Source organism: Saccostrea echinata, unplaced genomic scaffold, assembly GCF_033153115.1.
Source record: "Saccostrea echinata isolate AGI-Se365-2 ecotype Australia unplaced genomic scaffold, CSIRO_AGI_Sech_v1 ptg000030l, whole genome shotgun sequence".
In the NCBI taxonomy this organism is placed as follows: Eukaryota; Metazoa; Mollusca; class Bivalvia; order Ostreida; family Ostreidae; genus Saccostrea; species Saccostrea echinata.
Window position 1 is genome coordinate 7,122,808 of NW_026889779.1, and position 26,901 is coordinate 7,149,708.

General features: G+C 34.5%; 1 protein-coding gene across 2 annotated transcripts; it reads right to left on the bottom strand.

The window, feature by feature from the left end:
- Positions 1-3,482: 3,482 nt before the first annotated feature.
- Positions 3,483-26,576, bottom strand: LOC133197182 (advillin-like). 2 transcript variants are annotated; one of them, XM_061333077.1, is made up of 25 exons: positions 26,399-26,576; positions 22,149-22,237; positions 15,503-15,577; positions 15,089-15,127; positions 12,928-12,993; positions 12,287-12,423; positions 11,988-12,090; positions 11,594-11,704; positions 11,402-11,503; positions 11,054-11,166; positions 10,847-10,925; positions 10,621-10,719; positions 10,238-10,382; positions 9,788-9,888; positions 9,259-9,483; positions 8,959-9,030; positions 8,758-8,868; positions 8,579-8,662; positions 7,982-8,037; positions 7,761-7,854; positions 7,156-7,359; positions 6,534-6,656; positions 6,348-6,419; positions 5,864-5,974; positions 3,483-5,381 (listed from the first exon to the last, which is right to left on the bottom strand). In XM_061333077.1, the coding sequence occupies exons 2-25, from the start codon at positions 22,215-22,217 to the stop codon at positions 5,268-5,270; spliced, it is 2,505 nt and encodes an 834-aa protein (XP_061189061.1). In that variant the 5' UTR covers positions 22,218-22,237; positions 26,399-26,576; the 3' UTR covers positions 3,483-5,267. The 2 variants fall into 2 exon arrangements, with proteins under 2 accessions (XP_061189061.1, XP_061189062.1); XM_061333078.1 differs by lacking the exon at positions 15,089-15,127 and having other exon boundaries at positions 26,399-26,575.
- Positions 26,577-26,901: the final 325 nt, after the last annotated feature.

The following is a 26,901-nucleotide window of genomic DNA, read 5'->3' on the forward strand; positions in this document are numbered from 1 at the left end:
GATTTGGGTAAACCCTATTCTTCTATTAATATAAGAGAATTAGTCTTTCACATTGCATCAAATTCATGCAAACAAAAACTCTTCCTTCTGGATTGATAAGAAGCGGAATGCTTTTTAAATGCATTAAATTTCATACATCAAATGTTCTCCATAAATCGTAATGATTTATAGTTTTAAGAATTAATGAAAGAAAAATTAAGCAAACTCGCATAGCCCATGCTCCCACATTGCTTGACAATGCTACACATAATGTCAATGCTTTGCATTAATTAAATACAACAAACGATTAAACCCCCCCGACCTCCCTTTCTCTTTTGACATGTTTAAATCAATATCATGCAAGGCATCAATGGCATTAGGCTCTCAGATGCTCACCTTTATATTTTATATTATAAAAAGATTTATAACTAAATGGGTTTCACATAGAATATTTTGGTGAAACTTGTATGTTCAAAAGGGGCATAACTCAGGTAAAAGAAAAAAAAATGAATAAGAATCTTCTGTGAATATGCACAATTACAGTATATCCATATAAACTACAAAATTACATGAAATTCTGTTAAGCAGTTTCAGAGGAGTTGCACTTAGGAACTGTTTTAGTAGACTTAATTTTGGTCAGACTTCTACGTTAAACAGAGGCATATTTCCCAGGAAAGAAATATATTGAATCGGCATTTCCTGTGAATATGCACATCAACACAGTATGTCCTTATTCACTAAAAGTTTCATGAAACTATTCAGCAATTTCAGAGAAGTTGCGCTGACAAAAATGGGATTGATGGAGGCCAAACTTCCGAAAGGGGCATACCTCCAAGAAACAAGATGTATTTGTGAAACACTGATGCCCCCATATGGCAGCTTATGGAGAAGGTTAAAGTTTCTCAAATGCAAGTCAAGGTCAAGAGAACAAAAATGTTGTTATCCAAAGAAAGGACTTGTGTCAATGGATATACCTGGTAAATATGAAAGCCTAAGCACCCAGCATTTTTAGAGCAGTTGCGCCGATAAGAACAAGACTGATGGACGGGTCAAAAACATTATACTCTCTGCAATCGTATGGGGGTTTAATGATAATGATTTTCATAGCAAAGTAAAATTTCCTGCCTGAGATTTGATCTCGTTGGTTCATACTATATCGTATGCCACATTACTTCTATGTTAATCGTTAATTGATGAGCTATGACTTTGATGTTTAAATATTAATTTTTCATTAAAACAATGTTTGGAAAGGGTTGAGGTCTTTTCTCAACAAGAGGTGTCCCCATAAAATTGTCTGCATTAAAATTTATGAGAGCATTTCATGCTTGACCAAATTTTTTTTTAAAAATTCATTCTAGAGTATGAACAAAAAAAAAACAAGATGTGTTTGTGAAACACTGATGCCCCCGTATGGCAGCTTATGGCAAAGGTTAAAGTTTCTTCAAATGCAAGTCAAAATCCAGGCCAAAAGATAAGAAATGTTGATACCCAAAGAAAGGTCTTGTCTCGAGGAATACACCTATGAAATTTGAAAGACCTAGATACAACTGTTCAGAAGTTATGGCGAAGGTTAAAGTTTTTTGAATAAAAGTCAAACGTCAAGGTCAAGGTCAAAGTGGTTGGTATCCAAAGGAAGATCTTGTCACAAGGATTACAAATGTGAAGTATGAAAGCCCTAGCACCAACCATTCAAAAGTTATGGCCAAGGTTAAAGTTTTTCAAAAGTAGATCAAACTCCTAGGTCAAGGTCAAAGGGTCAAATAGGTTGGTATCCAAAGGAAGGTCTTGTCACAAGGATTACATATGTGAAGTATGAAAGCCCTAGCATCAAACATTCAAAAGTTATGGCCAAAGTTAAAGTTTTTCAAAAGTAGGTCAAACTCCTAGGTCAAGGTCAAAAGGTCAAAGTGGTGGTTGGTATCCAAAGGAAGGTCTTGTCGCAAAGATTACATATGTGAAGTATGAAAGCCCTAGCTCCAACCATTCAAAAGTTATGGCCAAGGTTAATGTTTTTCAAAAGTAGGTCAAACTCCTAGGTCAAGGTCAAAGGGTCAAATTGGTTGATATCCAGAGGAAGGTCTTGTCACAAGGAATACACATGTGAAGTTTGAAACCCTATGCACCAACTGTTCAAAAGTTATGGCCAAGGTTAAAGTTTTTCAAACTCCAAGGTCAAGGTCAAAAGGTCAAAGTTGTTGGTATCCAAAGGAAGGCCTTGTCACAAAGAATACACATGTGAAGTCTGAAACCCCAAGCACCAACTGTTCAGAAGTTATGGCTAAGGTTAAAGTCTCATAAAATTTTGCAAAAGTAGGTCAAACTCCAAGGTCAAGGTCAAAAGGTCAAATATGATGGTACCCAAAGAAAGGTCTTGTCACAAGGAATACACATGTGAAATATGAAAGTCATAGCTCCAACCAATCAAAAGTTATGGGCAAGGTTAAAGTTGACAACAGACAGACAGACAAACGGACAAACAGATAAACAGACAAACAGACAAACAGACAGACAGGACAAAAACAATATACCCCCGGGATCTTTCGATCCGGGGGCATAAAAATTTTCTTTCAGAGAAACAAACAACATATAATGCTGTGTATCTGACATGCTACAACAAATAAGTAACATCTGTTAGATTGTTGTCTTGCAAAAATATTCCTAAGATTTGGTAATTGAATTAGTTGGTGAATAACAAATACATTGCTAGAGAAACCAGTAGGTATCTGAAATTCCAAATGCATGTTCTGATGATACTCAATCATTTACCATACACTGAAAAGATCCCCAGCAAACATTAAACCATCATCTCCTACCACATCCAGAGGTTTTGAGATGGTCAATAAAAAAAACTTCTTTTAAATTTCCCTACATGGCAATTAATCCTCCTTGAAGTGAGGCCACAGCTAATTCTTTGATAATTTGGTTCTATCTTTGGAAGATTTGTGTTGATACATGTAAGTCTGTGTATTTTTAGGTTTTTCAGTTTAAATGATTGTACGTCATTTTTTTTTATTTTGTGCAGAATCCTCTGCCCTCTACCACCTATCTAATTGTCATTTTCTGTGAATTCACCTGTTGGGCAGCAATGAATCGCAAACACACAGTGTCCGAAATAAATTATGCAATAACTTTGTAATTTGAAAATTATTCTCTCAGTGACTTTTTGACTTCTAGTTGTAGATTTTAGTGGCAATGACCATAGTTATAATTGTGCATTCTTGTGCTGAAGCATCATGGGAGCTTGCACATACTGATGGTTAAACATGAAAACAGTGTGCGAAGCTTCAATATGATATTCTCTTCTAATGTCAAAATTTATTGGCACACCACCTGTAGTGTGATCTCTTAATTTGTTTTAGGGTAAATTTGATAATGCAGAAATATTCTTGATGTTATAAACTGCACACAACTGAAAATTGGTTTTACTTGAATTACCAAGTTTCATTAATTAGCTATAACCTTAGAAAGATGATGGATTAGCATAAAAGACTATTTGTACTGCATTCATTTTTTCATAATAGACATTTATATAGAAGTTCAACACATATTGATGTCTGTAAAATGACATGTTAAAGAGACATATACATGTATATAAAGTGAAACTACAAAGCTAGAACAAAAATTCTGGTTACAAATATACACATCAAAAAATCTACCATCCCCATAATCTTATTGCTACAGTTCCATACAATTGTTAAACCCAAGAACAGCTTACATTGCACACTAACATTTCCAGGAATATGAATTGCACAGACTACATATATCAATGCAAAAAATAAGGAATGTATTGCCATTAATGATCTAACAATCAGCAGCACATAGGTCACCTTTCAAAAGAACAACAACAAAAATTATTGAATATTGTGGGGAAAAAATAACAAGTATTTAAAACCCTCAAAATTATCTGTAATAAACACAAATGAAATATTACAGATTTATGGGGATATTTTAGAAATATTACAAGATCTATATGAATGACCTTCTTGGAAGACATTGTGCAGATCCATTTATTCCAGCATATATTAAAAGTTTGTTTGATATCTCATCTTTCTTAGATTCATGAAAAAAAAATTATGCTAATTATTAGAAATAACAAAGAAATTCTCATGTAAATGCCATTCATCTTCATACATGTACATGTATTTACCCTGAATACTTTATTTCTGAAATACATGTACAAGATAAAAAGGTACATGTACTTGTCCAGTTACCTTGGTTGAGATCAAATTGACCAAAGACGAGAGGATGTCTTTACAACTTGTCTTCTTGAAAGCAAGAAAAGTTTTGCAATATCTTTTTGAAGGAAGAAATGATGTTAGCGCTACCAATTTATTCATATTTTATATTCTTCACAGGGTTAAGCATAACAGAGACAAGAGATAAGGATTTCTCCTTGTTCTAAGGGAAAGTAGTCTTTTTTCCTTACTCTGAAATATAATAAACTGATTTTAATTTGTAAAATACATGTACATGTATCTGTATTAAACTTAAACATTAATGCCTTTAAATGTTTGTTTTTCATATCAAGTTTAAATAAGTCTCACACCCCTAAATATAATACTCTTGAATAAGATACATCATTAATATTAAAATACTTGCTAAATAAATGCAACAGGCACAAATAAACTATAGATTATTGGACAACCAAATCAATATAGTGAAAAACAAAACCAAAAAAAAAAAAAAACAACTATTGTACATGTATCATAATAATAATATCCAAAACTAGGAATGTGTAAGTAAATATTTAACATATCAAAGATTTATTTTATAAAAATAAACAAACAACAAAGCAGATCCAACATAGAAAGTCAAGTTCTGATGAGATTTGGTCTACAAAAAACAGAACCCATTTATAAATACTTGTTCACAGCTTAGTGCTTGATATGTGATTAAGTTTTATGGTAAAAAGAAAATATGAAATTTGGATCACAATAAATAAAGGAATGTGGTCTTTTCACAACTAACATGGCATACATTCTTCATATTTACTATTCTTGCAAATGGAAATGCATATTCTTGATGTGAACATTAATTTTCAAATATAAAGGTGTATGTGTCAATGTACAACACTACGATAAAATAGAAAATTACTGTATAACAAAGTCTAAAACATTGTGTAACACCACAAAAGCATTCACAGTGTAAGCAATGATAAATACCCTATAATGACCAACATCAGCTCCATTTCAAATTTGGATACTTATATACATTAACTAATGCCTAATGCAAATAACGTACAATGTACAATGAGCAATGTGAAATATTGACTAAAATAAAAAGTTCTACTAGAATAGTTTGTTCTTCTTCTTTAATTCCTGTTGTTTCCATGGTGCTTTAGTAATAAAATCTGAGTATTTCATCTTGAAAATCTTTTCAAAGTCTTCATTACTAAGATGGATCTAAAAAAGACAAAATGAACTTGTTATAACAGTCTCTCTTTGTAATTTAACAAAATGTTGTATATATATAAATTATAGTCATCTTAGCTGATTCATATTTGGCACCTTTCATACAATCCTTTGAGGACTAATTTATGAATACATCCTAAATTATTCATGATTGTGCCAAATTGTGCCTTAATGCCAATCTTTACACTAAATTTGTTTACCCTAAAATCAGTACACGTTCCTTAATGATGTTCTAGTAAACACAAATTTCATAAAAACTTTGAACATGTTCACCATTCCTAAACTAAACACTGGTTTACCAGTATGATCATGCAATAAATACTTTAAGCACATGTACAAAGAGTATGTACATATCTACATACACTTGGCATGTACATGTATAATATTCCATGTTATTAAATTACCAATAAGATTTTGTAACTTCGTTAAGATTAAGGTTGAGACAGAAAGTCACAACATTCTAATACATGTACCTCTCTACATGAGGGGTCAACCCCAGCAGGTAGTTCTTCTGCCGGTACTGTCAACTCATCGTAGCTATATTTAGCCACATCCTGGAAGTCTGTGGAACCATTCTCTGCCACCTTAATGCAACAAAAACAGACAATCTCTTCAAATGAAATTTTCAATAGACAGAAAATGTAGATTCTTGTTTTGTTGTTCTCACTCATTAGACACTGAGTAAGACAAGTTCTTTACAATTAGAGCTAATAGAAACCAATGAATATCATCTTAATTAGAAATTAATAACAGGATGGACAAGAATTCAAAACAAATGAAAATAGATTTTGCTAACAATTACAAGTCAGAGAAATTAAAGCTGTGTGGGTTGGTTATCAGTTTTAACACCACCTATAGTTGTTGTTTATCAGTTTTACCACTTGTGTTATTGTTTATCAGTTTAATCATCACTTAAAGTTGTTCTACAAGTCCTCTTACAAAAGATTGAAATCTGACCTGCTTGACAAGAGACATAGCTTCATTTCCTTCTCCAAGTTCTTTCTTTAGTTCCTCAAAGGATTTCCCCTTCTACAAAGTCATAAAATTCATGAAGTAAATAGTTTCAAATCAGAAAATGTACAGGCCAATCTCAGTGTATTAAGTTGTGTTTATTATTTTGGAAAGTTATAAAAATAAACTTACACTCCACAACTCCCTATCCCACATTCCAAAGAAGCCAGTAAATGTGGGAGGCTCAAAGCCTTGTTTGACTTTGTATACTGGGGTATCTTCATCTCGCCCTGCTGGATCTGTTTTTACATACTCCTGGAACAGAAAAATAAGACTTTTTTGCAACAGAATTTTCACCTACTTCAACTAAGACGTTCACAATGATTCTTTCTTCAAACATACATGAACACTGTTCTAAAGTGTTCACAATGATTTTTTGACCAAACGTTAATACAGACATGAACACTGTCTATAAACATAATAATCTTTAGGAGGATGTAGATAACAGAAATTTTAAAGAGCAGTATTTACTTGCAGGTCAGAACTCTGCATGTGAAATTTACGATGAAAACTTTACTGACAGTAAGAAAATTTGAGCTTTATATCATACTGTAATTTTGGACACATGATTTATGAATAAAAATCACACCGTGTTAAAAATACACATAAAAAATATAATACAATACAATTTATAAAACTTATTTTGGCTTGAAAAATCTAATAGCAAAAAAGCTGTGAAGAAAGTATATACACGTATAATCTACAATATATGTATATCTCTAATTTCTACATCTTTATTTTTTGTTGTACGTACAATGGCCAGTCTCTCAGCCTCATCCCTCTCCTGTTTGTTGGCTCCATTTCCAATCCAAACATACACTGTGTCCCAGACATCCAGAATCATGACATCATCACTGACCAGGTCCTGTTGACTGAAGTCTGGGATTTCATCTACAGTAAATCTGCCTGAGGCATTAGACACCTGGAACAGGCGTGCTGGGTGGTTTGTCTCTACTTCCTGTAATACATCGATTATGAATTAACATTACAAAAAGTGATTGACATTAGATTTTCTCTGCATAGTGCTTTCAATATGTGGGTGCATAATCTTGCTTATTTTTCCATCAGGTGTTTTAAATTTGCACAAATCTAGTAATTATCAATACAGAATTCAAATGAAGAATACAGCTATTACTATTATATTTTTCAAGCATTAATAACACAATGAATACCAAAGACATAACTTACATTTTTGTCTCTGTGAATACATATATGAAAAAATTACCGCTGATATGATTGAAAATAATTTCAGAGAGATTAAACTAAATATGCATAATTATCATATTTTAGTTCAATAAATGTGATCTTAAAACATTCCCGACACAGAACTCTGTCGGGCGGTACCATTCACACACATACCTGAAGCCTCTTGTCATTGATGTAAGGTTTCTTTCCTCCCAAAACGTTCCAGAATGTGTCCTTCTCTTGACCTTCAAACACCATGACTGGCTCTCTGTCAAACATACATGTAGTGTTATATATGTGTAGTGCACATTTACACTCGCGTTGTTCTTGACTAATAAATCTGATTATGCTAGTCTCTACACTTGAATATATTTTCTTATTATCTCTACATCTACCTAGGTGATCTGCTGGTGACTTTTTTGGCCATTTCTCTTTCATCCCCTGTGCTACCCTACAAACAGCAGGAATAATAAGTTCAGATACATGAACATAATCTAAACAAAGTTTAAATCAAAGATTATAATAAATACATGCAGATCACCTCAACAAAAGGAAGAGATGTAAAGTTTCACATATACATGTATAAATCTTCAGGACAATGCTTTTGATTACCTACAGTAACTTTGTAAATTTATGCTTACTAAATCTATATAATATTCTCAATAGTACATATCATTAATAATGGAGTATACCAAAATACCATAAAAAACATGTACATGTTAATCCCACAAAAAGAATATTAAGAATAATTTCAGGGAGATATAAATGTATTTTCCCCCAAATGGATTATAAATGTATGTTGCATAATTGTACATCTCCTAGCTAAAACTGTACTTAAAAATGTAATAATTTTGTCCAGGTATGTTTACAGTGGATACTAAAGTGTAGTTGGGAGAATATGTCATGAGCTCATCCAAAAATCTTTAAAAAAATCACCAGGTGAAATAAACTAAAACATTCAATCAATCTGAATTTAGATCCCTAAAACTTACCTTTCCACACCAGATAAAAACTTGGGTTTTGGTGAAAATAACAAAAACATCATTTGTGTTAAGAGAGGAAGCATCCATTTCCACCTGTAAAATGAAGAACATGTTCATGAAAAAATCTTCATATAATTAACATGCTCATTTTATCATCCTTATTCTAGTAAATAAAATTGCTATAATACCTGAACAGCTTTGGTGTTGAGTTGGTTGGTTCCCCTGACCTGAAGCATGTAGCTGTCACCTGGCCCATCGGCATTGTTGTTCTGTTGCCCTCCCCATCCAGCATGACCACCCTGACACAAACAGACAATTAATGAAACATATCAATTAAATCATGCAGCAAAATATGAAATTGTAAATGATTGAACCGATGATTGACTTACAGAGAAAATGATCATTTTGCCATCAAACATGGACATGAAGTGGGCTGGCTCTTTGCCCTGAACCACTCGAACCTGCAAATGACCATAACAAAACTTATTCCACGGTTCAAATCAGTTAACTCAAAAAATATGGAGAAACTAAAAACAAATGCTATTTCTGCAGAAGCACTCCAGAAGAACTGGCTGATTGACTCCTTGAATGTCGAATATTTGTTAATATGTACTTTAATCTGCACTAAAAATAAATATTTAATTGTGTATCATAGAAAGCTGCGAATATTTTTGAAAAAAAAATTGTACCTGAACTGCAGCTCCTCCTAGTTTATCATCTAGCTCCACTGCTTTTAGAGCTGATGTTCCTTTTTCATCTGTGGTGGCCTTGAGTCCCTGCCAATAGTAGATGACATGGTTTTCTTTCCCAGCGACCTGGTAGGTGTACTGTATAACATAGCAGTCCCCAGCAAAGAATTGTCCCATGTACTTTGCATGTATGGGTTCCAAATCAAAGTCCTTTACTCTCCACACCTACACGTATTTAAAAGATGCATTAAATTAAGTTGTACTTGTAGGTGTAATGAAGAAAAAAGAAGTAAATGTATTTTGAAAGACATCTAACTAGTCACAGTTCAATTAAAGCTTAGCTACTTTTAAAATAAATACAAATCACGAACTTGCTTTATAAAGTTTAACTGTCTGACACAGTCTAAAATGGCAAAAAAAATCTATTAATCTTTTTTTTTTCATTTTCATGTTCTGTAGAGTTCTGAAGAAAAAGATCAGAGATGAAAAAAAAGGAACAAAATACATGTTGCTTATCAGTTCTACTGACCTCAACTCGCCCTGATCCATCATCAAACATCTGAGTCTCGGCAGCCAGCTGTTGATTAGAGTGGAGAGTAGAAGCATCAAATTTGGTCTGGATGGTTTTGGCTGGAAATGAAATCATAAATTTCTATTTATCTTAGTTCATAACAACAAGCAGGAATTAAATTACCATATATCCGTTTTTGTTTTTTTTGCGTGTTGCAAATTTTGCAAAAAAGGGTAGATTTGTACAGTTTTTATTTTGCGCAAGTTATATTTTTGTGAATGACAGTGTGAGCTTCCACACACAGTAAACTAGAAGGCTGTTTTTTATGGCACAATAATCAACATTATTTCTGCATGTTTTATTTTTTGCGAATTAAAAATGAATGCAAAAAATGTGAAAAATAGATCATCGCAAATATATGGATATACGGTATGCATTACTTGCTCTGACAATTAATGTGACACTCACCAACTCTGTTGCGACTGTAGACTTTGCCTGTGATGGGAGGCTGGGGCCAGTCCTTGAAGAGACATTTAAAATCAGAAGGTTCACCTCCCTCCACGACACGAGTAACACTAGTACTGGTAGGTAGGTTCTTCTTCTTGATGAAGCCCTGGGAGAAAGAAATCAAATCTTTCATACAGTCATGTTTCTTTTTAAAACTTTAAGTTATGTTTTTATAAAGTATTGGTTTATTAGGAATAAATGTAAAGCAAATTATCTTCCTACAACAAGACTATAATATTTACATCAAGCAAACAATAAACTAACAAGTCACTGAAGCATCTTCAATGCAGCAATAATAATTATTGAGAAGGGTAGTGTTCCTCAGTTATTGTAACTATACTTACCAAGGCATTCCTCATAGCCTCAGATCTTTCCTTCTTGGATGATTTCTTTCCAATCCAGGCCCAAATACCAGCACTGCCATTGTCAATAATGTAGGACTCCTAAAGGGCAAACATTGAAGATAAAAACTCTTGACTAGATGCAAGGGTTATCCAAGATTTAAATTTGGATCATAAAATATTATCCAGAGACTTGACAAACTTACACCAGAGTCAAGGTCAAACTTACACCAGAGTCAAGGTCAGACTTCAGAAGAGGGCCACTCTTGACCTCAGAGACTTTGAGGGTACCATCATCTTCTGAACAGCTGCAAAAAAAAAATATATACCATAAAACATACAACCTACATGGCATTTCCCAAATTTCTTTTCTCCTAATGAAAACTTCTTGTAAGTTCATAGTTTTCACTTTATATTATACATGTAAATGACTCACACATAAAGTTTAAGCTCAGAGCTGCCCTTTCTCTCTGCCACCTCATCTGCACCTCCTTCCTCTTTTGACTTAATTTGATCTTTGGAACTCAGAGGAAGGTGCTTTTCAAATTCCTAAAATGATAGAACCATGCTTCTATAAATGTACTATTATTCACACTGGATTCATTTACTGTAAACTTTTAATTGTGTGCTAGAAATGATCTTCATTCCCTGTAGCTTTTAAACATAGTATGAACTTATCAGATATGATGAACTACATTTATAATGAATCAAAATTTTCATCCCTGGAACTTTGCTATGTATAAGTGTGTTCTACTGTAAGCTAAGTATTGTTTAAGGGTAATACATCTAATTCGTCCTTAGCCATTTCTTTCTCTTGCCCATCCTCCACTACAATAATGTTGGCCTTTCCTCTCTCATCTCTCAAATGTCGAGCATGTTCTAAAGCCTGCAAAGACATAGCATAACATCTCAAGACTGAAAAATTAAAGTATCTCTTATCCTGTACACGACGACTGTGTTGATTCTGTTTGCTGACCTTGATTCTCTCCGTGCGACTGGCCTCTTTTCCAACCCATACATATAATACCAGACCTGTGTCTAAGATGTATGCATCACCATGGTTCATGGATGACCAGCCAATAGGTGTCTGTAAAAAAAATATATACCTAAGAGACAATATTTACAGAGATAGTATTTATTGTGGTTTCAAGTGAAAAAAATCCCTCTGTGAACCTCTACATTATTGAATACAATCATGTTTTATTATGTGATGTAAAAGAGTGTTGTGGGAGAAATCCAAAGACTATTGCAAAATGTCATAATATATGTACATATCAAATAATTTTGAAAACCACAAATATATATCAGTTTCATAAAAGATCTCTCTGCATGCATCAGTACATGAGATAATGTTGTACGATTCTCTTCACCTCTGATACTCTGACATGATGTTTTCCTTTGACATGTAGGAGTCTCTGCTTAAATGTGTGTTCCACATGGTTAAAGCCTGACTTGTGGCCTCCATCTGAATATCTGAAAATTACAAAAAAAAAATGCATCATTGAATGGATTCAGTATTCTTTTTCTAAAAATCAAGCTTACATCATTCTGCTAATGGTTCAACAATTTACATTTCTTTTTGAAGTTGATCGGGGAAAAAAAACTCTTTTGAACTTTTTCATATTATTGAAACAAAAATACTCATTTAAATAAAAACTTATATCTATACCTGACTCCTCCTTTTGACTTGAAGTAATTGAGGAAGCGTTTTGATTCATGACCTTCGACCTCTCTGTGTTGAACAGGTGCCCCTCCCAAGTAATCATCAAGTTCTACTGTTTTATATGCTGCTACACCTGCTTCATCCTATATCAATTCATTTTAAACTTTTACTACACTTCTCTTCAAATCTTATTTCAAAACAATATATGCATGTACTTACAACATGAAGTCAAGTATTGTTGCAGAGGATTAATCTCAATTTATTGAAATAAATGAGCTGAATCAGCTTTCATGTTACCCAGAAAACCTATAATCTGGTTTCTGCCAATGGATATGTTTTTTATATATGTTTTATTGCCTTCTTTTTCAGTCCTTTAGCATACTGACATTTAAATACCCAGAACTACCTGTGCTCTCTGATCAACATTCCAATCACATCCACACCTTTCAAATGTCTACCTTAAAGCCATCAGTCTTAAATTCTAAATAAACTCTCAATATATACCTTTAATTCTGCACTCTGCCTTTTTTTAACAGTTTAATCAGGCCACAAAGACATGCCTGAGTTGAGGTAAGGTTGGTAGCTTTAAATGAGTTGAAGTGACACAACCTTGGGAAAAACAAACTCTGATAAGATGCTGATCATACCTGTGTAGTCTCGGAGCCCAGCCAGAAGTGAATGTTAGCATCTAGGCTTCCCTTAATTTCCTTAATCTGAAATCAAACAGGGATAGGTTTTTAGGAAAATAATACCAAAAATTGACCCTTTCCATTTAAACTAGTGATACTATCAATACATACATGTACTATATGAAGTATAGTATGTTAAGTCAATACACGATCCCTGCATGGGCAGACATCTTATGACACAAAAATAATGTTCTAAAATATAAATATTAAACCCACAATTTTCTTTGCTCTATGCATATATTATTATTTTAGATTTGTCTAATTTAGGAAAAATATACCTTACTCTGCCCTATAATAACAATTATACAGCTACTTCTGCAACATCTTACATACTGCATTATAAATCATGTATATACACTAAACAGTTGTACCACTACTTTATATATTCTTTAATCTTTTATTTTAAGTGACTTCCTTTGTTTTATCAGGAACAACCAAGTTGCAAATTTGATGACAAAAAAACGAGGCAAAATGCATGTGCATTTTATCTCCATGTGACCAAACAGCTCTACGAGATCTCAAAGCAAAACACAAAGTATGTCCAAGCAAGCAGATCATGACATGTTCATTCTGTAAAACTTTTCCTACATTCAGTATATGCATTAACTATCAATGAATTCTAAAATGATAAGTACCAAAAAGATCAGACTAGCTTATTCAAATATGAAAGATTTCTAATACCTGAAGATGGGGTTTGAATACCTTTCTTTTAAATACATTTTAAATATGTTACACAATTTTATAGAAAAAAATTAAAATTTCTGAAATTTAATAAGCTAGACCTTATTTTCTGAAAAGTGATCTTTTACTACTAAGTATTCAATGTGTTCAATAAATGAGATGCTCTTTGAAAAAAAAAATCCAAAAGAATGATTCATAAATTACAACTGTATGGACCTTTACAAAATATATTACATTGGAGTTCAATTCTAAAAGGAGAAAAAGATATTCTTTAGCAGAATTGTTAAAGAAAAAATATTGTACATGTTGACGTCAAATGTGAAGATTAAGATATAGCCTGGATGATGATTTAAAATGACATATCATATCTCAAATTTGATGCTAAAGCAATGTGTGAAATTTTCATTCAAAAAGCTTCATTAAGTCAAAATTCAACAGTTACATGAAAAAGAACAGTAATAGTGAAAAAATTTTCCTGGCAGTGAAAAAAAAACCATGTACCTGTTATCTCATTTCATCCAAAACCTTTTAACATTTCATTGTTTGAGGAATACAAAAATATCAAAACTTATCATGAATGATCAATGCATAACAAGCATTCAGCAGAAATAAAACTTTAAAAAGCATGCTAGAAAGAACAAACAGCTAAGTTCAATTCATATGTGATAATTCACTACATTTCCACTCAATAGCATGCTAAAATTGGACTTCCCATTATCAGTTTATGAGGCTTTTGCGAAAATGAATGTTTCTATGACAAGGACATGCTTTTAATGATGGTGACAAGCATCTCAATGCCCCAGTGTCAAAGAAAACCTTTAAAATGATGGTGGAAAGTATCCCCATTTCAAGGACAACTTTTTAATGATGATGGCAAGTCTCCAAATGTCCAAGTGTCAAGGACAATCATTTCATTATGGTGGAATATGTCTCAATGTCTAGAACAAGCAAGTCTCCAAATGTCAAGACAATCCTTAAATGATGGTGGCAAGTGTCTAAATGTCCAGGACACAATGTAATTGATGGTGGCATGTACCCCAATGCCAAGGACAAGCTTTTAATGGTTGTGGTAAGTATCCCAATGTCCAGGACACAATGTTAATCAGCTGTTAATGATGGTGGCCCAATGTCAACGGCATGCTTTTAAAGATGGTGGCAAGTGTTCAATGACATGCATTTTATAATGATGGCAAGTGTTCCATTGTCAAGGACATGATTTAATTGATGGTGGCAAATGTTCCAATATCAAGATCATGCTTTTACATATACTGATGATTGTGATTGTTCCAATGTCAAGGTCAATTTTTTAAACATGGTGGCCAGTGTGCCAATGTCAAGAATATGCTTTTAATGGTGGTGGCATACACTGTGTCCCAATGTCAACAACAAGCTTTTAATGATGTAAAGGCTTTGACTACAGATAGATACATGTATATACCTTAATGTTCACGCCCTTGATGTCTCCCTCTTCAGATAACTGGTTTGTATAATTTTAAATTTAGTTCTATTTATTAACCTTAACTATACCTGTTAACACTGAAACATATATCATTTGTAACCTGATGAAACATATTGTAAAACATGAATCAAAGAGACATTTTTATTTAATCTACATGTATCACTACTAAAACATACATGCAAAAGATTTAATACATGTATACCCAGTAATGTATAATGAACAATTTTAAAATTGAAATCAAAGAGTACATATTAAAGTTTTGAGATGAAGAAAGTATTTGAAAGTGTATCAGATAATTAAAATGTATATGTATATCAATCCAAAGGAGTGTTGCATTAATGAGAAGAAAAATATGTAATATGAAAACAGAGCAGCTGAATTCATTCAACTTACAGAGAGGATGATGTAGGAGTCACCCTTATAGAAGCTGCCATATTGTTCTCGAGGAACTGCCACAACTTTCATGTCCTGAAATCACAGTTAAACTTTATATACTTCTTGAGGACAGAGGTAACAGTGACATTAAAACATTTGCAATATTGTTTTTTAAACAGATGATTTTCATTTCAAATAGGATAAAATTTCAATTCTTTATTCTATTCTGTATAATTGATTTATTTGTAAAATGCTTGTGTGGTTAATATATTATTAAACAGTGTTTAATTGTTATTAATTTATGTAACATACTTCTCATGTTTTTATGTCTATGTCACCATTAGCTTCGTATTCTTATGGTACTATTGCTTATTATGTAATATGTATGTGCAGTGTGTTTATATATTTATACAATAACTTGCATGTTTGCATGTCTCAGATTATGTTTATTTCTGTTGATTATTATGTAATACATATGTGCAGTGTATGGGCTATATACTTATGCGATAACTTACATGTTTATTGTGTCTATCTTTATTAGTTTTATTATACGCCATTTTTGGTTATTATGAAATATGGGTCAATTGCCCCAATGCTTGATAACAATTGAGGGGTACCCTCTAGGGGGTAAATCAGATCGTTTACATAATTAGACAATAGGGGGGGACCCTCTAGGGAATTAGGTCAATGGCCCAGTACCAGGCGCCCCCTGGTGGCTGGGCTCTTTTAAGCCAATCAGGGGTCAGATTTAGGAAATTTTAAATAAAAACAATTTAACTGACCAATCAGATAGCACAATCACAGGCTTACTATCCCTGACTTTGCAAGAAAGCGTCACTTTTTTGGAAAAGGGCAAAGGGGAAAGGCCACGAAATTTTTTTTTTTGCTGACATTCCATTCTGTGCTAATTGTACACGTGATGAAATGCACGTTTTTTCTGTTGGACTGTGAACACTTACACCATGGCGCAGAGACTTTCTTCGGTTCGTTTGTTTTTCAACATTCCAGCCTGGTATGTTATGTCCGATGAGGAATCTGACAGACTGTTTGCAATTATCCAGGAGGCCAATTACGTGCTCGTCGATGCGCTTTTCTTCATTTCTATGGACTGTTCTGCCTTTTGCAATGGCTGCATTTTTTGTACCCCTGAGGACTTTGTCCGAATTCCTGTGTGCCGTCTGCGCGATCAGCGATCGCAGTAAATTCTATTTGTCTTTGTTTGTACGCATGTGACTTTTCATTGTATTGAAATCGCCTTTATTGCAATCATAATGTCGGACGGTGAGATTGAAATGACTGTCGGCGAGGAAGCGGTATCAAAATGGGCGGATCGTAAAAAATTGTCAACCCGTACCGCAACTGTCCTTATAGAACTGGGATACGACAGTATGGAGGCTTTATCGCTGTTGTCGGAAGATGACTTGCCTTCCACTATTCCTGTGGGACAAAAGCGCTTGCTTATGCATTCGATACGCCAAACTTTTCCGCGAGGCCCGGCAGCTACGCAAACCAATACTACAACAGCTGACGCTCCAGCAGAGGATATGCCTGGCCCCTCGCTCGGGACACCCCTAAACGGGACGGATCCGACGCTCTCGCAGGGACAACTTGGGGACAGATCGGACCCTTTCTTAACGGACATGTTGGGCCAACTTAGATCAGCCCAGGGATCCAGCCAGCCCACAATCAACACTGCTCCAACACTGGACCAACCAGGTATGTTTTCGTGGCAGGACCCTCAAATTTATCTTAAGTCCCTGTCTACATCTTCAGCAAATAGTCAATATCATGATATTGTAGATTTTATTAATCAGGCAGCTGCCTCACAAAGTGAAAGAGTATTGTCTAACAATGAAGATGGGCAGTTAGTCTTCAAATCGGGGCCCTCCAAACCTAAACTCGAAAATATTTCCCTGTCCCAGTGGTCGGTAGCTAATCTAGCGATCCTTCAAAAATTATTACAAGAAAATGCCTTGTTACCTGGCAGTATCCTGGATTATCTATCGTACACCACCAGGGTTTACCAACTCTTAGCTTCATACGAAATTAAATCTGTGTTCTTCTATGATAGAGAATACAGAAAGCTCCAAAATCTACACAAATTTAGGTGGGGCACAGACATCCCCCATATCCAAACGGTTTACTTAAAACCAAGGGTACAATTACCCCATACACATCCCCTTAAGTCTGTAAGACCTACATCAGGTGGACAGTTCCCCCCTAGAGCTTCTCATACACCCCAGGGCATGGAAATCTGCAAACGTTTCAACACTAGAAAAGGTTGTTTCTCTAAACAATGTAGATTCTCCCATGTTTGTGCAGTCCCAGGCTGCGCAGAGAAACACTCCTCCACCGATCATACTTCGACAAAAAACGGTTAAAACCCTCAGGTCTCATTCTGTCTGCTTGGGAAGAAGAACTTGCAAATGACCCAGATAAATCTTTTATTCTTCAAGGTATCAAAAACGGTTTTCACATTATAGACCCTTCACTGTCCCCTCATTCAGTTGAAATGAACAATCATCCTTCAGCCTCACCTCAATCAGATTTGTTTGCTAAAGCTACAGCTCAAATTTTAGATGAAATTAGTGAAGGCAATTATGTCCATGCCCCTAGCCCTCCTCTTTTAGTAAGTCCTATGGGCATTATTCCAAAATCAGATGGGGGGATTCGCATAATACATGACTGTAGCCGCCCGAAAGGTGCTGCGGTCAATGATTATGTGTCAAATGATTACAAGTTTAAATACCAATCTTTAGATGATGCAACTAGACTGGTTAAACAGGGATGTTACATGGCCAAAGTAGACTTAAAATCAGCTTACAGATCAGTTCCTATTAGCCCGGAAAGTCAAAGGGTTACAGGTTTTAAATGGCCTTTTGATGGGAAATTTTCCTACTTCTTTGACACTAAACTACCTTTCGGATCTAAAGAATCTCCAGGTATTTTTCACCGACTCTCCCAAGCAGTTCGCAGAATGATGGCCCGTAGGGGCTATATTATTGTAGCTTATTTAGACGATTTCTTCATTTGCGAAAGGTCTAAACAAGACTGTTCACAAGCTTTGTCAACATTGATACATCTCCTAAGGAGACTAGGTTTTTATATAAACTGGAAAAAAGTAGTTGATCCTTCCCAAATTTTAATTTTTCTAGGCATAGAAATTAGTAGTGTTCAGATGGAACTAAGGCTGCCCGCGTGCAAATTAGCTGAGCTTCGCAATGAGCTTAATCTTTTTAAAGAGCGCAAACGCGCCTCTAAGCATCAATTACAATCCCTAGCTGGGAAGCTTAATTGGGCCGCATCAGTGGTATACGGTGGAAGAGTGTTCCTGCGCCGCATTATCAACGCCTTTGTTGGCCTCAAGCACAAATCGCACAAGATACGCCTGTCTGGTGAGGTACTCCAGGATATTTCCTGGTGGTGCCAATTCCTTGAAACCTTCAATGGGAAATCCTTACTTCTTCATGGTAAGCCCATATCATCAGTTTACACTGATGCCTGTACACTGGGTGCAGGGGGCTCTTGGAACCACGACTGGTTCTATTGTAACTGGGAATTGGATTTCCCATCTGCAGCCAATATGCACATCAATGAAAAAGAAATTTTGGCTGTTGTTATTGCAGCTCACCGCTGGGCCCCGCTCTGGGCCAATCATAGGGTTACAATGTTTTCTGACAACTCGGCCACAGTGGCCAGTATAAATAAATGCATGTCCAAAAATTCCATTCTTATGCAATGTTTACGCAGTTTGTTTTGGCTGTCAGCCATTTACAACTTCAGATTCACTGCCAAACATGTACCTGGTAAGCTTAATTGCAAAGCAGATTTTATTTCCCGCCTCCATGAGAAGCATAATTTTACTGCCTTTTTAGCTACCTTTGCACATCCTATCACAGGATATGTTGACGTGAGTGACTGGTACTCACATATCTCTAAGCCCACCTTTTCTTGTCTTTTTGACAGGTACACACTCGCTTTCAACCGCTTCCCTAGATGCAAGAGTGCGGTTGCTTCGATGCAGCATTCTGGCTGATTCCACCAAAAGAACATACTGGTCATATCTTCAGTCATATTTGTTGTTTTGTAACTCTCTAGGCATTGCCTTGGTACCAATTTCTCCAGATAATCTGTGCAGGTTTATAGCCTTCCTGTCATTTCGGTTATCATATTTTTCTATCCGTAATTACTTATCAGTAGTCCGCCTACTACACCTCGATGCGGGTCATCCAAATCCTTTGGACTCTTTGCAAATTACCAACATTCTTAAAGGGGTTAAACGCCTCCTAGGTGCAAAATCTAGTCCAAAGTTGCCCATTACCCCGGACATTTTAAATAGAATGTTTCCTTTTATAAATTTGCATAACCCAGAGGATCTCACCTTCTGGTCAGCCTGTTTAGTGGCTTTTTTCTCCTTTTTTAGGAAATCTAACCTACTAGCTCCGGCATGGGACAAATTTGACCCTAACAAACACCTTTCAAGGTCTAATATTACCTTCACTTCTACTGGTGCAGTGATTTCAGTTCTGTGGTCTAAAACCATCCAATACTCTCAAAGGTCGTTGCAAGTGCCCTTGCCCCATATCCCAAGATCCCCTTTTTGCCCGAGTTGCATGTTAAAGCTTATTTTCAGACTTTTTCCATCCTCTCAGGCCCCCCAGCCAGCCTTTACATACTTAGTAGGGTCCAAATGGCATATCTTGACTTATCCAATCTTCCTGAGGAAGCTTAAACACATTTTATCACTATTAGGTATTAATCCAGACAAATTTTCAGGGCACAGTTTCCGTAGGGGTGGGGCATCCTTTGCATTAGAGTGTGGTTTACCTTCAGATTTAATACAGTCCCAAGGAGACTGGCGATCAGATGCCTATCGTTCATATGTAGACCCATCTCTTTCCTTTCGTTGCCAGGTAGCTGCCAGATTAGGCTCAGAATTTCAACGAAAATTCCCGATATAACCTGCCACGAAAGCATACTTTGTGATGCAATAATATTCTGTATATATTTAGGTCTATATTTGTTTTGCTTATATGTATGTTATTGTGCTGTGTTCTTGTGGGTTGGCCAGGCATAGGAATATGGATTCCTCCATCACCTTGGCCATGTGCTGCTATCCTTCCACCGTAATATGCTACATTTGTGTTCATTATCCTGAGAGATATTAACCTAAATGGTGACACTCCGTACGAACAGTGCTTAGGTTATGGTGTGACTCTCATATGAACCTTTTGGTGATACTCGGTACGAACAGTGCTTATGTTATTGTGTGACTCTCGTATGAACATCTGTACCATTAACAAGTCTTTTCCCGTACATATTCCGGGAGAGACCTTGCGTGGAGTTCTCTGTTTACTGACCGTCAGCCGGTGCTTGCCATGATGTGATGGCTCTTCGACTCCCTCGCTTGGCAGTTTTTATTAAAAACTTTGTGTGCTTTTCATTGATTGTAGATCATTGACACTACCTATACTTTGTTTTGCCTAGCTTTTGTATTATTATCGTAGAATTGTTTGGAAAGTGTGCAAGTTGTGTGGGAGGTTGTTTTTTATTATTATTATTATTATTTATTTATTTTTTTTTTTCCCCTACATTCTACCCAGTTTGGGCTTTTGGAGGTTAACCATGATTTCATTTAACTGTATGCTTGTCACATACATGTCTTATTAGATTTCATTGTATAACAAATAAATCATGGTTATTTCTTGCCCAAACTTACACTGTGTTGTCTTAGTTTATAGCTGCAGTTCAGCAGCAATCAGTGTTAGGAAATTAATATATTATTAAACAGTGTTTAATTGTTATTAATTTATGTAACATACTTCTCATGTTTTTATGTCTATGTCACCATTAGCTTCGTATTCTTATGGTACTATTGCTTATTATGTAATATGTATGTGCAGTGTGTTTATATATTTATACAATAACTTGCATGTTTGCATGTCTCAGATTATGTTTATTTCTGTTGATTATTATGTAATACATATGTGCAGTGTATGGGCTATATACTTATGCGATAACTTACATGTTTATTGTGTCTATCTTTATTAGTTTTATTATACGCCATTTTTGGTTATTATGAAATATGGGTCAATTGCCCCAATGCTTGATAACAATTGAGGGGTACCCTCTAGGGGGTAAATCAGATCGTTTACATAATTAGACAATAGGGGGGGACCCTCTAGGGAATTAGGTCAATGGCCCAGTACCAGGCGCCCCCTGGTGGCTGGGCTCTTTTAAGCCAATCAGGGGTCAGATTTAGGAAATTTTAAATAAAAACAATTTAACTGACCAATCAGATAGCACAATCACAGGCTTACTATCCCTGACTTTGCAAGAAAGCGTCACTTTTTTGGAAAAGGGCAAAGGGGAAAGGCCACGAAATTTTTTTTTTTTTGTATGAGAGCAGAGTGTGTGTGTTTGTAGTTAGTCAGAGGTTAACCATGATTTCATTTAACTGTATGCTTGTCACATACATGTCTTATTAGATTTCATTGTATAACAAATAAATCATGGTTATTTCTTGCCCAAACTTACACTGTGTTGTCTTAGTTTATAGCTGCAGTTCAGCAGCAATCAGTGTTAGGAAATTAATATAGAATAACAAAATTGATGAATTTTGGTACATAGATGTTTAACATGATAAATCTATATACTGATTTACCTCTATTCTCCATATGTAGAATCCAGACCTCCCTTTTTGTACACTACGAAATGCTGGATCCACATTCATTTTTCACAAGCCCAATGTTTCTGAAGGAGTAATATTAAAAGATTAGCATAAATTTACAATCTTACAATCTAATTAAAATGCAAAGGTAAAAATAATTTATCAAATCCCTGAAGTTTCTCTGAACACTTTCATGATCCTTGCATAATTTTGATGAAAGTCGGTACACAATTGGTGATGACCATTATCTTATCTTTCACTAATTACAAGGCTCATCTTTCTGTGTACAAAGGCTATCAGGACATTCCAAATAGATGATTTTATGATATTTATGGTTCAGTGATGTGTCACTGTGATAATCTGACAATATTCATTTGTCTACCCTAAGGATTTCAACCAAAACTCATTCAACCACTTTTCAAACTTGCCAAAACATATACTGATTTGGATTTTCACCTCAAAACAAATATCAAGTGGTACAGGTAAACAATAACTATAATTTTATAATTTATGTTCCCTACTGTGTTGCATTCTAACCCTAGCATATTAAAGATATTATCCCTATAATTATGGCTTTAATATCAAGAATGCTCTTTAAAATAAATATTTTTATATTAAGATTTAGATTGCTTTTTTCATAAGATATGCTAGTTGTTCCTATTTAACAAATTGAAACCTTAATTTCCCTCGCTGTAAAAGAAAAAGTTTTTCATTTTGTAAGTGTTTTAAGTATTAATCCAGCCCATTAAACCTGGTCACCATCTTTTGAGTGACAATGCAGATAGAGCCATTACAATAATGTAATGACATGATTATCCATCAATAATAGACCTGTCACACCACTGACGTATCTGTCCCACACCACATTCCTTTACTCGTCATCACAACTTGTAGTAGGGTGTGAAGATTTAACTGTGAGGGTCTGATTTTCCTGTCCACTGTTACACATGAGTGACTCTGGCCCCCTGGGACAATTTGGGTGGTTTCTGATCAGAGATCAATATTTACTTACATGTACATGTATGTAAGATATCTAACAGTAATTTATACATATGGAAGGCATACTTTGAATGCCCTTTTGTGCATCTTCAGTTACCTGCATGCTTTAGAGTACAACAGATATGCAGTTATGCATTCACGCATGCAGCTTTACTCCACAATTCTACATATAGACAATTAAGTGATTATCTTAAATTTATGCAACTACATTGCAATATAGTACCTAGCTTTTCACATCATATACATGTAAATGCTTTTGATATCTTTGGCAAATTGGATACATCCATCCTATTTTGTAATAGCCACAATGACCCTATAAAAGAAATAATCCGAGATTATCTTGTGACTAGACCAAATAGGGAATGTTGTAACTGTCTTTAAAGTTGACAAAAACTTTATTCTGGCACACAATAGCTAGAATAAACATAACATGTCATAACAGTACACAAGTGCAAGATGATTGAACAAGTTTAAAGCCCGCACCCCTGTGGATATCCGAGAGGCTTACTGTCCACTATAAAGGATAGAGTAATATAGTAAGGATAAAGTAATAAAGGAACTTAAAAATTCCCTTCAATGTCAAAAATCTTTTTCACATCTTAATAACAAATAAGGATTCTGCATGTTCTCATACTTTTTTTCTTTTTGAAGAAATATTTTGAATATAAGAATTAATTTCACAAAATACAAGGATGCAGTTCACTTTACATTTTGAATTCTATTTAAATACTTCATGACATTAGGAAACCTAGTTCAGTGTTCTATACTATCTTTTTTTTGCATGTATAAAATGAATATAGGTTATACAGTGTACTGAAAATCATCTGATACCAAGTACTTTTTTAAAACTTAGGTTAAAAGGAATAAAAGATGCACATTTCATCATCAAATTTACTGTCTCCATGGAAAACAAACTTTCTTCATGAAGTACAACACACTATCATCAAAGTTTAGGGAGTTGAATCATGGCAAACATTGACACTTGACAGAAGACCATTATTTTTTAGTCATATACCTCAAACATAATTTTTGTCCACATATTCAATCCAACACAAGGAACTTCATTCATGTTTAGTCACCTGAAAGCTTTATGAGAATACTTTTACGACTGATACATGTATAAGTACGCCTATTATTCTTTTCAGCACATAAGAAATCACATTTAGTCAGACTTCATGCTATTTATCTAACATTGAAATCACTCTGATTCATTAAATTTCTCCTAAGGCTATTAACTTTTTGTATCAATATATCTAAAATATTGGAAAATCATTCATCATGAGTTTAATAAAACTGAAGCAAAGATAAAAGAAAATTAAACCTTTACACTAAACATATCTTTGTATACATATACATTGTATGTGGAACAGAATATTCTGTTACACATATGATGTATTCTACCTTTAGGCTTACTGTGGTTTTAGTGTAGATAGCAAAAATGTTAAGTTTATAGTGTTATGTCTTCAATTTCTCAGATTAAGGTGAATGCACTATCTGATAAAAAGAGATTAGTAATTATTACACAGACATGCCAAAATTGATTTTCTTTTCTAGATCACAAGGAGGATTTTAACCGTCCTATAAAAATATTTTAAATGTCAGTACATGTATTTTTAGAGACCCTTCTATTCTAATTAAGAGCTATAGTGTTATATATATTTGGAATCTGTAAATGGATCAAGCAGAAAGACATGCAATGTAATTAAGATATTTAAGAGACTTGGGTAACACTATCATTTACAAAGAATTTACAAAATATACATTAATTGGTTCATATGAATTTGCAATTACTGACACATTGAAACCGGTCTGTTTTGCACCCTAACATCATATACATCCTCAGTTATCCAACTCATCTACTGCAACACCTTCGACATGACATTTAACAAATTCCAAAACATTCAAAGTACTTTTTGAACCACAGGTGACATGCTTTTTTAGACTACTAGTATTTTCATTGTAGTTCAAATCAACATAAATACCATACCATGTAAATAAGCACCTGAAACAATATAATTAAATAATTCCCTGTGCAATATATTATTTGTTGACTAAACTAATTTCCTGTACTGTCAGAATTTGTCTTATAAACCCATTTTATCAGACCTGAGCTTAACAACAACTTTCAAAGTAACAAAAAAGCAAATGAAATGACTTTTCCACTGTGACTATTATACAAAGTGTGACATTTTTTTGTAAATGGACATAAGCTGTTTCTTGGTTTACAGAAACAAGATGACTGATTGAGTCATCTGTTATTTGTCTTCTTTTCATAAGTAATAAACCAGTGGTATATATATGTCATGTTAATCATAACTGTTCATTATATAGCCAATAAAAAGAGATCTATCTCGAACGCTATATCCCTTAATTTTTTTAAGGCAATTGAAAGAGTATCATTATGCTTTACTAGAAAAATAAATTCATTTACAAATTGTAATTCTTTGTCATAAAAGATATATTTTGGAAGATTTATAAGAAGTGGAACGGGGCAGTCATAGCTGCTTCAAACACCTCTTATAAAACAAACTGTCATAAAGAATAATTGTGAAATTTGGCAAATTTTTCTGATGAAATTATTAATTTGATCTACATATTATGCCTTCAAGTGTTTGTAGCTGTTTTGAAAGTTCTCTCAGCTCTGTCATACAAACATTAAGACTGCAATTAACCCATGAATACATGAAGAGAATAAGTGCAAAATAAGCAATATGCAAATTTCTTACATGTGAAAATTATATAGCACTGTATTGATTCTGCCTGGAACAATTTTTAGAATTTGGAGGTAAATAGTCTAGGATTTATACAAGACATGACAAGAAATGAAGAATTGGTGTGTCTTTCAAGTTATTTCAAAATACTCCCACAGGTACATTAACAAATTCTGCTGCACATAACTGTGTTACTGGGTGTGTTGTTGGTAGAAATGTTTAGAAAAGAGACACACTTCTCATCCCTTCTGACAACCCGCAGGACTAGCGCAAGTGTTGGATGTAATGAAATTACTGATGCTGCACTAAGAAATGTACATAATTAATAGAGGACACACTGGACACACACAGGCGTGACTAGCATCGCTTATGTACCATAGTGTAACTGTAAACATTACACACAGCCAGGTTCACAGTTTTGAATATACGGCATGCTTTAGTGACAGATATTACTGCATGTTACACACAATAAGGTTCATAAAAATACATTCAAAGGGGATAAATAAAATCAATAGATAAAGAATTTGTACTTACTATCCACAAACCGGTCCAGGTAGAATTTAAATAAAAATCTGGTTATCGAACTTGTGCTACCGTAAAGGTATGTCAGTAAAAATAGAAATTCGACCGAGACTGTCCCGCACTAGAATAGAAGGGGTTGTTTGATTGGTTGTAATATTGATTGCGTGCGACAGGTGCGAAAAGCAGACGATGACTAATAATTTTTCCCATGCAGGCAAGTAAGAGTTCAGGACAAATGCTCAGCAACTGAATATCAACATACAATGCAAATTAAACTATAGCACTGATAGCTTGAGCAAACTATATACAATCTGCAACTGCTGCAACACGTCATGTCTCTCCAACATCGTTTTACACCGGATCTCTTCAGCTCAAAGTAATCGTAAAAGCATCTGATCTGAAATGGAATTCTTAATTCCGGAGATTGTGACGCTGACTTCTATGACGTCACAAAGTATCCGACACAACACCATAGGGTAAGATCCAATTTATAAAATGTTGCAAATCATTGAATT

Bases quoted from the DNA above. Each gene is read 5' to 3' on its own strand.
- LOC133197182 (XM_061333077.1), bottom strand. From the start codon at position 22,217: ATGAATGTGGATCCAGCATTTCGTAGTGTACAAAAAGGGAGGTCTGGA. The intron at 12,424-12,927 runs GTATGATCAGCA...GAATTGATATAG, and splicing joins TGGGCTCCGAGACTACACAG to GATGAAGCAGGTGTAGCAGC. The intron at 7,360-7,760 runs GTATGTGTGTGA...GATGTATTACAG, and splicing joins TCAATGACAAGAGGCTTCAG to GAAGTAGAGACAAACCACCC.